The 15,302-nt window shown below is 42.9% G+C and overlaps 2 protein-coding genes across 2 annotated transcripts; both read right to left on the bottom strand.

Moving 5' to 3' along the window:
- Nucleotides 1-4,742: 4,742 nt before the first annotated feature.
- On the bottom strand, nucleotides 4,743-15,095 carry LOC139739430 (uncharacterized). Its single transcript, XM_071650043.1, has 3 exons — nucleotides 14,885-15,095; nucleotides 12,962-13,180; nucleotides 4,743-5,192 (listed from the first exon to the last, which is right to left on the bottom strand). Exons 1-3 carry the CDS (start codon nucleotides 15,063-15,065, stop codon nucleotides 4,774-4,776), a joined length of 819 nt encoding a protein of 272 aa, XP_071506144.1. The 5' UTR covers nucleotides 15,066-15,095; the 3' UTR covers nucleotides 4,743-4,773.
- Nucleotides 7,183-11,661, bottom strand: LOC139739359 (uncharacterized). Its single transcript, XM_071649979.1, has one exon. It carries the CDS (start codon nucleotides 11,659-11,661, stop codon nucleotides 7,183-7,185), a length of 4,479 nt encoding a protein of 1,492 aa, XP_071506080.1.
- Nucleotides 15,096-15,302: the final 207 nt, after the last annotated feature.

The raw sequence follows: 15,302 nt of genomic DNA, 5'->3' as shown, positions 1-15,302 counted from the left end.
TTCGTTTGCTTGTTTGTTGTTGTTGATGTTGTTGTTGTTGTTGTTGTTGTTGTTTTGGAGATTCCTCTTACGCTACTTATATAGGTTTGCACTCTTCTTATGATTCTTGCTTCATTCTTTTAACATTCAAATCAAATTTTGTTTCCAATGCACATTGTGATACAAGAATCTACAAACATACACTTATTTTGTTCAGATTCATTGCATCACAGGAAAAGAGAGTCCCACGTAAAAGACAAACTTGTAGAAACCTTGGTCACTCAATAGATTGAATTTCACACACACACACACACACACACACATGCACACTCATACACACACACACACACACACACACACACATACAGACTCTCGGGGAAACAATAACTTGGTCAGAGCAAACAAAAGAAAGATGTGTCACGTAAGTCTCATATTAAGCATTATTCAGGGCACAGTGTTGCCTATAATATACTCAATGGCCCTATTACCCATCTTGATTGCACTGTAATTCAGACCGCAAAATGAAGTGTGACTCACAATACCACCACTAATCATCTTTATGATTACATGTCCTTTATGCATGTGAACGAAAATGAGTTTACACAGTCACCTATATTTTCTCAATGATGGATAAAATTGAATAAGGAAATCCCAAAGTGTGACATGGCATTACAGCGGCTCTGTCTCAACAAATAATTCAACATTTTCTTCATTACCGTTGATTCGACTCCAGATTAAAAGAACAAATCTTTTAATATCACACAATCCTCCAAGTCAGAGATGTGAATGCCACGAACAAGAAAAACTAAAGAAAGTAATGATTTCGATTTCAAGAGAAATACATAACTTACTTGACAGTCACACGGCTAGGCCGTCTTGTCACAAACCTTTGTTAATCATCATTTTATGTTTTAAAGACTCCCTTGTGATCATACTTTCCTTTCTGATAACATTTTTTTCGAATATACTATCCGTATCCTATGCACTAGAAGAGGTTTAGTCAGTGATGATATAAACATTATAACATAATAATTATATAAATAATTGATTTCTACCGGTAATTGCATAAGGCTAGACATTAAGAAATAATTACTGGACCAACATTATTCGCGAAATGATATCTTTTGGTGGCTCATTTGGCCACCAAAATTTTCTTGTGTGCACATTGTTTCATATGCGTTTTTCTCGCCCAGAAAATAACAGGGGAGATAGTTCGCGGTTTTCAGTGCTTGAAAACTTCACGCATAAGCTATAGCTGGGGCGACAAGATTTGTTAGATCGCCGCTAGTGTTCACAGCCAAACTCAGTCTAAATTCAGCCGACCTATTTTCCTCCCTCATGGTCAAATTGCACAGCCAAATTTTACCTACAGTGTATAGCAAAATACAAGGCATACGAGGTTACCCCCTACTCATGCTCTAAGCCAGTTCCTAAGTGTAGATTATCATTATACCTGAGTGATATGCGGGGCGCAACATGCGAGTTTTGGGATGTGAGTCTAACTTCATCATTGCCTAGGCAGGCTGCAGATTTACATTGAAAGAGGGCGCAATAATTATGTACGTTACAAGGCATTTCCATTGGTCCTCTGTGCTCTATGGTCCCTCGGTCAGGTTCTTAGCTGTAACCGTTGTACCATTCGTATCGCCAGTATAAAGCGGTACAATCTTGAAGTGTTACCACATGATCCGTGATCGCAACATTTTCGCAACATTACACTTTCACTGCTTTACAGTTTTATAGCAGTGAATTTTCGAAACAAATCCGGGTCCCCGTTGACTCACATATGATGTGGGACCCCGACTCTTACTGTCGGGAAACCAGCCTGTGTGCGTGATAGCGCCAGCATACGACCACAGTCCAGAAGTTTTCATACAATACAACCACAACTGCATTTTTGGATCTTATCGTTCCATTGAAGTAGATGAGTTGTAAATTCTAACAAACTCCCAACCAAGTGCATGATTATACGTTAACAATTACTACGTGTTGGTTCCCAGATTGCTCCTATACTTAATACTGTCGAAGCTGTCGGTAATTGTGTCAGGATGGCGAGTTAATGTTGACAGATGCTTTGGCTGCACAATTCAACATGGTGGCAAGGGAGCATTAGTTCTGTTACACTGCTGACGAGATTTGTATGTATGTGTGTGTGTGTGTGTGTGTATGTGTGTGTATGTGTGTGTTTGTGTTTACATGTACGTAAAAGGTGTGGGAAACAGTGCTTGACAGCACCTTCTTAAAATGGTGTTTATATAAGCACCCTAAAAAAGTGGGCTTGTGGCCACCTTTTTTTTTCAATGGGTACCCATGAGCATCATAACAAAGGAGCTGTCATTGTGGCAAATGTGGGAAACCTTAAAAGATGCCGAAAACGAGCCGTTTCCTCTGAGTGTGTAGAAGAACTCCCATTTAGGTAACAGGTGTGTCAATCTCCAAACCGACATTTTTAATGTCGTTTCCCAAACCCAGTTAACAAGTCCCTCTGCATTCGGTATTTGTTACTTCCTAAAGCACTGTGGATTTACATGTTGCTGTCCAGTAGAACACAAATCAATCATATAAGTAACGTATAACAACCACTTTATTTCCTGAATCGCGCCCTCTATTGACTGGCAATCAAGTAATGATTTAAGCTACAAATACGTCAGATGCAGCGTCCACTGGAATGGCAAACACACATCTTTTCCGTTATTTTTATTAATTTCATTTAAACCATACAAGAATGAGCACAAAATTCCGGGTAAAAATTAAAAAAAAACGTATGATATGAATACAGTCAAAGACAAATTTGACATAATTTTGCAGTGTTTACTTCGTTAATCTCTCATTTAAACATCAACAATAATAATTAATTAGATCAAACACGTTTTCTATACACACTCACTTTTTCTAAACACATTCACATATCCACGCACACACTTTTTTCAATAACCTTTATTCATTGACATTCAAATCAATACAAATATAATATCAGCTGATGCCGCTGTACAAACAGAAAAATCACACACACACACACACACACACACACACACACACACATATCACACGCACACACGTGCACCACCACGCACGTGCACAGATATCATTCCGACAACGACGATCAGTTCACATTTAGCGATAAGGCGAAGATTCGTCTTTCGTGGTGATCGACAACCTAAAATTGTTATGTTTGATTTTAGACAACTTGCATTTCTTCCTTTCGAATTAAAGCATCATCGAGATTTACTCATGCATACAGAATGATGGCTTAAAACCTGCAAGATAATGTAAATAACGTCTGCAGTAAACACACATTGCTGAAATTCATCTGTGAGAAAAGTGTGTGTACTTTTTACCTTGTTCTCTCATCTTGAGGATTTCATCACATCTGTGTTTGATTTTTTAGTCAGACGACAGGAGAAGAGAAGTAAATCATTGAATGCACGATACGAACTGGATGAAGCATTTCATTATTGACAGCTCTATGTATGTACAGAATTACATGTACGTCATTTGAATTGTATGGAAAGGAATACATTATACATATTCAATGAACTGCTGTCCAAACACGTATCAGCTGATTTCAGATTCACTGCTTCAAATGTTAGTGTATGTCACATTGTTATAACTATCAACTGCATTCAAGTACACAGATATGATAATGTTCAATAAAATTGCATATTTGTGTCATAAAACCTGCCGTGCAGCACTTTTTTTTTGTGAGGGAAAATCGTAAAGTGAGTAGCAGGAACTAAATTGTGTTTTCTTTCTTTCTACTTTAAAGATGGAGCTAGTGGGCGATCTATGCTCTTCTGTCTCCCTGCATGTTGTAAGGCGTGTTTGATGGCTACTTGACTTCTTTGGGACCATGCTTTCCGCGATGCCAGTTTCAAGATAAATGGAACCAGATTTTGTAATTGATGCCTTTGGTCAAGTTGGTTGTAGGGTTTAAAGATTAAAAGACATGTTGGGGGAAAAAATGAATCAAAACACAAGTATTTCATTAAATTGTGCAATCTCTAATGCAAAACGATTTTTCACAGTCCAGAACTGAAGTGATACCGAGGCAAACTAAACTGGCCTTTGGTCTCTGATGGCAATTTGAAACCTGTGCCGGTCAAGGTACGAGATCGAAAACAAAAGTTGATAATCAGACTCTCCTGTGGTCAGCAATCAAAGTTTACGCTGTTATAATTATGTACGGGAAATTCAAATCTTTAACAAGAAACAGACAAGGATACAAGGCGAACTTAAAGGACAAGTCCACCTTTATATACATGTGGATTGAGTGAATGCAGCAATATTAATAGAACACATCAGTGAAAGTTTAGGGGAAATCGGACAATCCGTTCGAAAGTTATGAATTTTTAAAGTATCTGCGTAGTCACTGCTGGATGAGAAGACTACTACAGTGTATGATGTCATATGATACAACCATATAAAGAAAATAAAAAGAGAATTTCACAAACCTTTACTTTTTGAATAAAGTGCACATTTCTTCGACTTGTTACTGACATATGTTAAGGATAATATTATCCCCCCTGCCTTCTGAAAGAGAGAAGTCAAGTGTTCTTTTGTTATGCAAAAAAAGTGAAAATATGTTGAATTTTCTTTATTCTTTCTTTATATCGTTGTACTCGTGTGACATCACAAGCTATAGTAGTCTTCTCATCCAGCCTTGAGTGAGCAGAAACTTCAAAAATTCATAACTTTTGAACGGATTGTCCGATTTTCCTCAAACTCTCAATGATGTGCACTACTAATATTGCTGCATTCACACAACTCACATGCCTATGAAGGTGAACTTGTCCTTTAAGGCTTAATCCGGAGATCATACAATCTCTGATAGACCGGCATAGCGTGCTCGGCATACTCTGCAACAGTGGGCGACGGCTTGGAGGATTTCGTGGGATCGGGGGCTTTCCCGAAACCTTTGCTCTGCATAGCATTTGACAACACCACAGTCTTCTTCATTTCCTCGTTGGCAATGTCGCCCACGTCTGTACAATGCCAGTTGAGCTGACTCGGGTCTACGCTGTCCCACTCGAGCATTTTTGGTGTGAACTCGATCCCCATCGCATCGCAGTACTTCGGTAGGATGGTCTCTGGGTGGGTGACGAGATCATCCGCGTCGATAATTGGAGGTGAGGACTGGCCGAATTTTGTCTGGACGTGGTTGTAGAAGTCTTCGAGGTCATGGAAGATGTTCTTGAAACCGGTCATGAAATCTTCTGGCATACCTGGTGTCACGGAATTTGCCCGATTTCCATCCTTTTATATGGAAATAAACGGAACAAAGAAATTTTCATAACCTCTGAGAACTGCTGGCAGGCTGTAACTCATACAAGACGAAACGGAGGAAACAATGTGCATTCAATTAACTCAAATATTTTAATTATCTATAACTGTGAATCTTGGTTTTACAGCAAATTATAAAAAGAGAAAAAACGAACATAGATTATTCCTGCTCAGTGGCTTTCTGGCTCTTAGGACTTGATTATGTTTAACTCAAATTGGATTCATTTCACCTCGAATGGCTGTCACGGGTGTACGTTGCGTGACGATGGCTTATGACGACGATGTATGACGATGACAATGCAGGTCGATGACGACGTCGGTCGACGACGGGGCCCCGTTACGCTGGTGCTGGGATGGACTGTCGCGTGGTCTGTCGTAGCAACTCTTCGCGATTGCCGTTCGCGTGGTCGCTCTCCCGACGGACGTCTTAGCGGTGTCTCCTCAGCATCCAGGAATGAAGTTCAGTCGACAGTCTATGCTCCCTTACTGCCTCGGAGCTGGTCGACAGTCGACGCCTTTATGAACCTGCCTCTTGCAGTGCCAATGCCAATGGGTCCTTGACCCTTCGGGAAACCCGGAAACCCTTCAAATATTAAAATATTCAGATCACTTACAGCCAGAGCACTTGAGCACATTCATATTATCCTAATCAACGTTCAAATTACCTCATTATAAATATACAAATGTATCTCAGCTCATGCAACCATAAACAAAATTACCATTATATATCCATATCACATGTTAACTGGAACATTTATCACAATTCACTCTCAATTCGGATATCCATTGCACAAACGAATTATGCCAATTGAATACATAAACATTTCAAAATTAGTGCACTTACCACTATCTGTGGGTATCTCTAGTTTATACTGACTGGGGTGGCGGCCCCTGTCACCGTTACCGAGTGGCCATTCTCATACACTGTGTCACGGAGACAGCACCACAGCGTGATGTCCCCTTCAAGGCCTGATGTCATACTGCCGCTCCTTGCCACACATAGCACTACCGTGGCTCTACCGAGAGCGGTCTGGAATGTCTTCCATTGACATGTTAAAAAGTTTGCATCAATTTGCATGCTTAAGTACCTATTTACAAATTCCATGCAAATTGACCTCAGTGGAGGAGAGCGTCTGTCACTCCACTCGTGACAAATAACCCCCCATTTAAGATGACAGTCGCTCTGAAACAATAGCCATTTCTCTAATAAAAATCAAATGTCTGTAGCAGGTAAGTACTTTCTCACCATTACTCTTCTAAATCAAAAGCATTATACTCCTGATAACAATTCACTGCTTCATAACTTCACTCGTCGTGATACATGACAGACTACTGTTCCAAATGTCGGCTGCTGTCCATGGAGACAGTTTATATGTGTATTCTATCGAACCAACAAACTCCACAGTATACTATACAATCTGATTTACTCAGTCAATTAGATAACATATAAACTTCATCATAATTATCTCTTTTAACACTATTGCGTTATTATATCAGCCACAGTTCAATAATAAAATTACCTCTTTTTTGCACCGCACAATACAAAGTTGACACTTTCGGCACAATTTCAACAGACTCTTCTTGTTGGCCAGTATAACATTGGAGAATATTATGATACCTGTGCTAATCGCATATTATGTGCATTAGCTGTTGCTACAAAATAAATGTAATGTGCAAAACCTTCTTATGCACGGTATTTACCGGGGTGTCTGATTCAGAGCAGTCAAATAATTTCAGAGATGTATGAGTCAACTGCGTATCTTACCTCATACTCATCATATATAATTTGTGTAATACTGTAGTTTTACAATATACCTCCTAGCATACAATGTATATAGCAGTAACAATAAATTCATTGCAAAATTACGTTGTGATTAAACTCACATATAGTAGTGATGCCATGGGCTGTTTATACCTCTATTTCTACTCAGTAGGGCATCTGCTGAGGTAATCAGCCCCAACATTCTCTGAGCCCTTGATTACCTGTACACGATACTGGTATGCCTGCAGTGCAAGCGCCCAGCGCATGACTCTTGGGTTTTGCATTCGCGCGTGTGTTAGATGAGCAAGCGGGTAGTGGTCAGTTTGCAGCTGGAATGCTCGGCCATACAAAAAGTAAGAGAACTTTCTGACCGCCCACGCAAGAGCTAGACACTCGCGCTCTACGATTGGGTATACGCGCTCGCGCTGCAGCAGTTTTCGAGAAGCGTAGCTGATGGGGAAGTATTTCCCCTCGCTTTCCTGCATCAGCACAGCGCCGAGTCCCACATCGGATGCATCGGTCCGTAGAACGAACTCCTTGTCGTCATCGGGTAGTCTTAGAATTGGGAAGTCGACTAGTCTGTCTCGTAGTGTACAAAATGCTTGCTCATGGGATTCGTCCCATCTTATCTTGTCAGGCTCATTCTTCTTCGTCGCGTCTGTGAGGGGAGCAGCGATCGTGGACATGTTTGGAATAAACTTCCGATAATATCCCACGAGCCCCAAGAATGCTCTCACCTCCTTCTTGGTTGTCGGTCGCGTTGTCGCCATCACCTTCTGGATCTGTTCTGGGGTAGGTTTCATCTTTCCTTGTCCTACGATGTGTCCTAAGAACTCCACGGACTTACACGCGACATGACACTTTGTCGGTCTCGCTGTAAGGTGAGCCTGTCGTAGTCGGAGGCAGACTTGTCGGATGTCGTTCAGGTGCTCCTCCCATGAGGAACTGTAGATCAGAATGTCGTCGATGTAATGGACGACATGGGGCAGGCCTTCCAGCAGAGCTCTCATCATCCGAGTGAACACTGCTGGGGCATTTACTAGCCCGAATGGTAGTACCTTGAACTCGTACTGGCCGTCTGGCGTGACAAACGCGGTCTTCTTCCGGTCTTCTTCGACCACGGGTATCTGCCAATAGCCTTTGGCCAAATCGATCTTGGTGAAGAACTTTGCATTTCCTATCTCTGCCATCAGTTCTTCGATGTTTGGGATTTGTTCGTTGTCGACAACTGTCTTGGCGTTCAACTTCCTATAGTCGACGCAGAAGCGATTCTTCCCGTCCTTTTTCTTTACAAGGACCACGGGGGATGCGTATGGCGATGTCGACCTTTCGATCACTCCCATCCTCAACATGGTGTTGACCTCCTCTCTGATGGTCTCCTTCAGTGACCGGGGGACTGGGTATGGGCGAGAACGTATCGGCTCGTTCGTTTTCAGTTCGATGGCGTGCTCGATGATGTCGGTCCGTCCTGGGACATCGGTCATGACATCCGAGAACTCCAGCAAGAGGGATCTTACCTCCTTCATCTTCTCCTCGTCTAGCTCGTCACTGCACTTTACGTCATGCACGCTTTCCGACGCTTCGATGGAGGGAAATGAGAGGGGCACCGATCCGTCATCATCTACCTGGTCGTCCACGACACTGACGTAGTTCGCCTCCAGTTGTCCCTGGTTTTCGTTCTCGAGGTCGTCGACTTTCTCGTCTTCTCTCCCAATGTACCGTTTCAGGAGATTGGCGTGGTAGGTCCTTTCCTTACCGTTCACTAGCAATCGGTAATCGTCTCTGGCAATTCGCTGCACGATTTCGAATGGACCTCGCCATTGCATTTGCAGCTTATTCCTCGTCGTCGGTAACAGGAGTAGCACTTTGTCGCCGCACTCGAAGCGTCTCTCCTTCGTCTTCACGTCAAAGTGTTTCTTGTACTTCCTTGATGCTTTGGACAGCTCCTCTTTGGCGAGTTCACACGTCTGTTCGAGTCGGTTTTGGAGATCGATGACGAACTGGTACGTAGTCTTCGTTTCCTCCTCAGGGATCTCCTTAGTCCACAGCTCTTTCAGTACTGTCATGGGTCCTCTCACCACTCTGCCATACATGAGTTCGAAAGGAGAAAAGCCAAGGCTTTCGTGAGGCACCTCTCGGTATGCGAAGAGAAGAGCTGGCAGGAAGCGGTCCCAGTCGCTAGGTCGTTCCTGGCACATTCTCCTCAGCATCTGTTTCAACGTGCCGTTGAATCTCTCGCAGGCGCCGTTCGCCATCGGGTGGTATGGTGTCGTGTGAAATTGCTTCACTCCCAGGAGTTGAGCTGCTTCTTTCATCACACCTGAAACGAATTGAGTGCCGTTATCAGACAGTATCTCATTAGGAATGCCTAACCTCGAGAATACTTCAACTAACGCCTCTGCTACCCGTTCTGCTTCGATTCGTGGTAATGCTACCGCCTCTGGGTATCTAGTAGCAAGATCGATTATCGTCAAGATATATCGATTCCCTCTCTCAGTGATCGGTTCCAGTGGTCCGATCAAATCAACCGCCACTCTACGGAAACATGTATCAATCAAAGGGGGGATGGTCAGGGGTACTTTCCCTATCTTACCCTTCGGCGTAGTGCGTTGACATGAATCGCATGATGCACAGTAGCGCTTGACATCGGCTTGAATCCCTGGCCAATAGAAGTGGGCGAGAATTCGGTCAGCCGTCTTCTTTGTCTGCAAGTGACCTGCTAGAGGGGAGTCGTGAGCTAGTCGGAGTACTTCACTGCGATACGGCTGGGGCACCACTAGCTGCGTGAATGTCTTTCCTCTCTCGACGTAGGGAGACCTGTATTCACGGAAGAGAAGATTGTCACGACAAAAATATCTGACCTCACTTCCTTTCCCTACAGCCTTAGCCTCACCTTTCTCCGCCAACTTCCGAAGTTTCTCCAGTGTGGCATCTCGCGCCTGCTCTCTGATCATCTCCTCCCTGGTTGCAGTGATCGTCGGCTGGTCTGCTGATCCCAGTCTCTTCCACGGCCGTTCCTTCGATTTCCTCATGCCTCTTGTCTCTACTGCTGCACTTTCGTTGGTTGTAGGTAGGGGTGTCGGTGACTGCTTCACCCTCTCGTCAGTGTGGGGACGATCACGACTGTCGGAGGTCGTTGTGATGCCGTTCTGCGTTGTCCCTTTCGAAGACTCTGCTTCCGCGGACTCTGCCTCTGAACCGGAGGTCGTCATCTCCTCAGCTGATGGCTTCTCCCTAGCATCCTCTCCGCTCCATCCGATGTCCTCGTCACCAGGCTGGCTAGCACCACTAACATTACCTATGATTAGATCGTAGATAGGATTCGTCATACATAAAGCATGTGTTGTTCCAACAAAGTATGGTGAGTCGATTTCAACTTTTGCTAGTGGCACTTTTCTCACAGTACCATCTATGAGCACACAAGTTTGAATCTCACCAGTCAGCTGTGATTCCTCTATCAGTTGACGTTTCACCACTACGGTGTTGCAACCAGTGTCTCTCAGCACCTTCACTCTTTTACCATTCAACCTACCATCACCTGTCGGCATGTCTGTGCCTACGTTACACCCAGCGCTAAGAAGGGGTAACTCGTGACCACACATCAGTTTAACAGAAGGTGTGCCACTAACATTCCCTCTCTCGTGAGCATCATGAGTAGGGCATACTCCTACCACACATGTTGCCCCCGTCTGTTTTGACTTTGGCACATACTGCTTGTTAGTTACTTTCGACTGGTCAGTTTTACGGTCTGGACACTTAGAAGCAAAATGTCCTTGCTTACCACAGACAAAGCAACCCTGGTTGTCACGTGACGTAGTGCCCCCTTTCTTTGCTTGGCTTGCTTCGTTGCACTGGTTACGAGACTTATTATCGTCGCGTGCGCGTTTACCGGAGCCGCCATGCCCGTGTGCGTCCCGATACCGATCTGCGATATCTGCCATCTCCTTCACCGATCGTGGGTTTCTCTCACGAATGAATACGGATAATCCACGATCACAACATTCGAGCAACTGTTCACGCACGGCTAGTTCTAGTAGCCCTTCATAGGACTTACCTGTACCCGACATCTCTACCCATCTAGTAGCATATCCAGTTATGCGCGTTGCAAATTGCCCAAATGATTCGCCCATTTTCTGCCGCGCCTCTCGAAAACGTTTGCGAAAGCCTTCTTCAGTTAGCGCAAACTGCCGCAAGAGTGTATCTTTCAGACTCTCATAGTCATCAGCTTCATTTGCCGGTAAGAGAGAATAAACTTCCAAAGCGCGCCCGGTCAAAAGGTTCCCCAATGCAGGAGCCCAGCATTCCTCTGGCCACTGACTTTGTTTTGCATATCTCTCAAAGCGCAACAGATAAGCGTCCAAATCGTCAGAGTCAGCGCGAAACGCCGGCAAGCTTGGTAAGCTATTCCTTACACTATTTGTTCCCTTCACATTGACACTCCTATATTGAGCTATTTCTAACTCAATCCTCTTTTGCTTGGTTATTTCTTCCCTTTGTACCTGTCTTTCATCTCTTTCTAACTTTTCATCTCGTCTCTTTTCTTCGAGATACTTGTCTCTTTCAGTGCGGGCAAACTCCACTAGTTCTGCACCTTGCAGTCCACAATCTTTACCTAACTGTACGTACTTCTCTAATTCCATTGTGATATCTTATACACACAACATGAGGTTACACAAATCACGTCTCAAATTCTTGTATGAATAAACCCTGCCAAGTTCTCTCCAGCGGACGAGCCCCCAATTGTCACGGAATTTGCCCGATTTCCATCCTTTTATATGGAAATAAACGGAACAAAGAAATTTTCATAACCTCTGAGAACTGCTGGCAGGCTGTAACTCATACAAGACGAAACGGAGGAAACAATGTGCATTCAATTAACTCAAATATTTTAATTATCTATAACTGTGAATCTTGGTTTTACAGCAAATTATAAAAAGAGAAAAAACGAACATAGATTATTCCTGCTCAGTGGCTTTCTGGCTCTTAGGACTTGATTATGTTTAACTCAAATTGGATTCATTTCACCTCGAATGGCTGTCACGGGTGTACGTTGCGTGACGATGGCTTATGACGACGATGTATGACGATGACAATGCAGGTCGATGACGACGTCGGTCGACGACGGGGCCCCGTTACGCTGGTGCTGGGATGGACTGTCGCGTGGTCTGTCGTAGCAACTCTTCGCGATTGCCGTTCGCGTGGTCGCTCTCCCGACGGACGTCTTAGCGGTGTCTCCTCAGCATCCAGGAATGAAGTTCAGTCGACAGTCTATGCTCCCTTACTGCCTCGGAGCTGGTCGACAGTCGACGCCTTTATGAACCTGCCTCTTGCAGTGCCAATGCCAATGGGTCCTTGACCCTTCGGGAAACCCGGAAACCCTTCAAATATTAAAATATTCAGATCACTTACAGCCAGAGCACTTGAGCACATTCATATTATCCTAATCAACGTTCAAATTACCTCATTATAAATATACAAATGTATCTCAGCTCATGCAACCATAAACAAAATTACCATTATATATCCATATCACATGTTAACTGGAACATTTATCACAATTCACTCTCAATTCGGATATCCATTGCACAAACGAATTATGCCAATTGAATACATAAACATTTCAAAATTAGTGCACTTACCACTATCTGTGGGTATCTCTAGTTTATACTGACTGGGGTGGCGGCCCCTGTCACCGTTACCGAGTGGCCATTCTCATACACTGTGTCACGGAGACAGCACCACAGCGTGATGTCCCCTTCAAGGCCTGATGTCATACTGCCGCTCCTTGCCACACATAGCACTACCGTGGCTCTACCGAGAGCGGTCTGGAATGTCTTCCATTGACATGTTAAAAAGTTTGCATCAATTTGCATGCTTAAGTACCTATTTACAAATTCCATGCAAATTGACCTCAGTGGAGGAGAGCGTCTGTCACTCCACTCGTGACACCTGGTGTCTCTTTGGTTAGTCGCTCCAGGGAACGAAACACCTTCTCGGGTCGACGAACCAGGAAGGAGTGTTTGTACTTGGAGTCGACGACATCGAAGTTTCCTCTGATTCCCTCAATCATTCCCTTGACGAAGAGAACCTTCGAATTCGGGTAGTCATCATTCAGAATGTGGTCGATGTAGCTGTATGTGTATTTGTCGTTAAGCATACCTACATAGCAAGAACAAAAAAACAAGTGAAATAGTTGTTATTTCGAGATGTAGACAGTAAGCACTAAGAAAGGAAAAAAAAACACTTATCGGTGCAGAGAAGGGGGGTGAAATTAAAGTATAAACAAAATTGAAAGGGGCAGCGAGAGAGAGAGAGAGAGAGAGATGTTTAAAAGTTTATATTGACTTCCTTTAGACACAGTGCTATATGATTTTGAAGAGTGTATACATGTAATAATAATAAGTACAGCATTTGTAATGCGCCTTCGATCTAGTAGCCTATTCTGAGGCGCAGAGGGACAAAAGAATAACATGCATTATAGTCATAGTTGTACATAAGAAGGTTGAAAAGAACAAAGAGATAGATAGAAATAATAATAATAATACACCCGATGAGCAATTCGTTGAAAATTCAATCAAAACAGGATGCAAACATATGTGACTTCAGAAGCTTTTTAAAAGTTTCAATGGTCTCTGCTGATCGGATCCTCAGTGGCGTTCCAGAGAGATGGGGCTGCGGAAACAAAGGCTTTTTCTCCGAGACTCGAGATTGTTCTTTTAACTATTAATTGTTTACTATTACATGAACGGAGATTTCTGCCAGGGACGTATTCTGAAACAAGGTTTTGCAGATATTTTGGAGCTGAAGAATGTACTGCTTTCCATGTATGAAGAAGAATTCTAAACTCTATCCTCTTGGATATGGGTAGCCAGTGAAGATCTTTTAGAACTGGGGTAATGCTGGAGAAGCGAGATGTTCTACTGAGGACCCGAGCAGCAGAGTTCTAAGCACGCTGAAGTTTAGCCAGTTGGTAAGATAAAGCCTTGAACAATAATGCATTTCCATAATCAATACGAGACAAAACATACGAATGAATAACAGAGGCTGCAACTTTGTGTGATAATGATTTCCTGATACTGTGAATATTGCGAAGTTGCATATACAGTATACAGATCGACATGTCTTTGTAATGTGTGTCGCCATTGACATTTCATACTGAAAGTGTACTTCACTTTCAGTATGAATTTGACATGTAATATACTCTAGGAGTATTTCAGTGTAGGCAATGTCTCCCTCAATGTTTGTCTAAGTAGAACGTTTTTTTTTTTCTTTACGTATCGAGCAAACTACGAAACCTTCAAGACCTTAGTAACTTTAGAGTCATGCTGGAAATGATGTTCGTGTTTTCTTTTCCTCAATCAGTGGTTAATAATCAAATTTCGATGTAGATGTTTTCCAGTTCTTACTGTGCAACATTATCTTTTTGGTCTTGTACAAGGTCTTAAAATTAGAAATACTCTCTTTTTTCTATTATCATTGTCATTTGGTATGTATGTTAATTTCCTAAGATAGGACGGGGGAGGTGCAAACCTTTACTCGCAGGAAAAAAAATAAAGACATAAGAAACTGAAAAAAACAAACAAACGGACACGCCAAATACATCGGAACTCTATCGATCACAATTAACTTTTCAAAATCATTCCATGAAAACCAAGACAAGAAACATTGAATAGCAAAGGTGTCTAAAAATCAGTTACAATTTTTTAACGCACTACCATAAACAATGGGGGAAAAAGATGATGAAGAATGTATTTGTTCGAGATTATAATAAATCCGTCATCCGAGATGAATGTTTGCTTTTTAGTGGAGGCATCGCAAAAGGGCGAGAGGATTTTATTGAGAGATCATTATGCCTATACTTACCAGGAATATGGTCTCCCCAGTGTATCTTTCTGTCTGGACCAAAGGAGTAGCAGGCAAGGTAGGGCTCCCAGAAGACTTCCGTGTCACCACGAGCCGACATCGATCTCGCGAACGCGGTCGAGATCGAGCGTGGTGTGCTCCAGATCATGACGCGTGCTTTGCCGTCAGGTGACGATGCCATGGTGGTCGAGTGTTGCGAAGGGTAATCGTTTAGCCTGTCGAAGAAAGCAGACATTATAGTCCTTACCTTTATATACAGCTCATCATCAGCATTATAATCAGAATGGCTCTCAAAAATTGATACGGGTATTTATGTTGATATTTCATCGGTTCCTGTTTTCCATCAGAACCAAATGAATCGATACAAAATGTCACAATTCATTGCCGATACAGGCTTGATTTACAATTAATTAATAAC

This window comes from Diadema antillarum, unplaced genomic scaffold, assembly GCF_040938485.1.
Source record: "Diadema antillarum isolate AM-2024a unplaced genomic scaffold, OU_Dant_1.0 seq00000798_RagTag, whole genome shotgun sequence".
Taxonomy (NCBI): Eukaryota; Metazoa; Echinodermata; class Echinoidea; order Diadematoida; family Diadematidae; genus Diadema; species Diadema antillarum.
Note: the sequence above shows the minus strand (reverse complement) of the source record. Positions and strands in the feature narration are given on the sequence as shown.

Excerpts from the sequence above, each read along its gene's own strand:
- LOC139739430 (XM_071650043.1), bottom strand. The coding sequence starts at position 15,065 with ATGGCATCGTCACCTGACGGCAAAGCACGCGTCATGATCTGGAGCACA. Across the intron at positions 13,181-14,884 it reads CTGGGGAGACCATATTCCTG|GTATGCTTAACGACAAATAC; the intron begins GTAAGTATAGGC and ends CTTGCTATGTAG. Across the intron at positions 5,193-12,961 it reads AGAGACACCAGGTGTCACGA|AAGATTTCATGACCGGTTTC; the intron begins GTGGAGTGACAG and ends CAGGTATGCCAG.
- LOC139739359 (XM_071649979.1), bottom strand. The coding sequence starts at position 11,661 with ATGGAATTAGAGAAGTACGTACAGTTAGGTAAAGATTGTGGACTGCAA.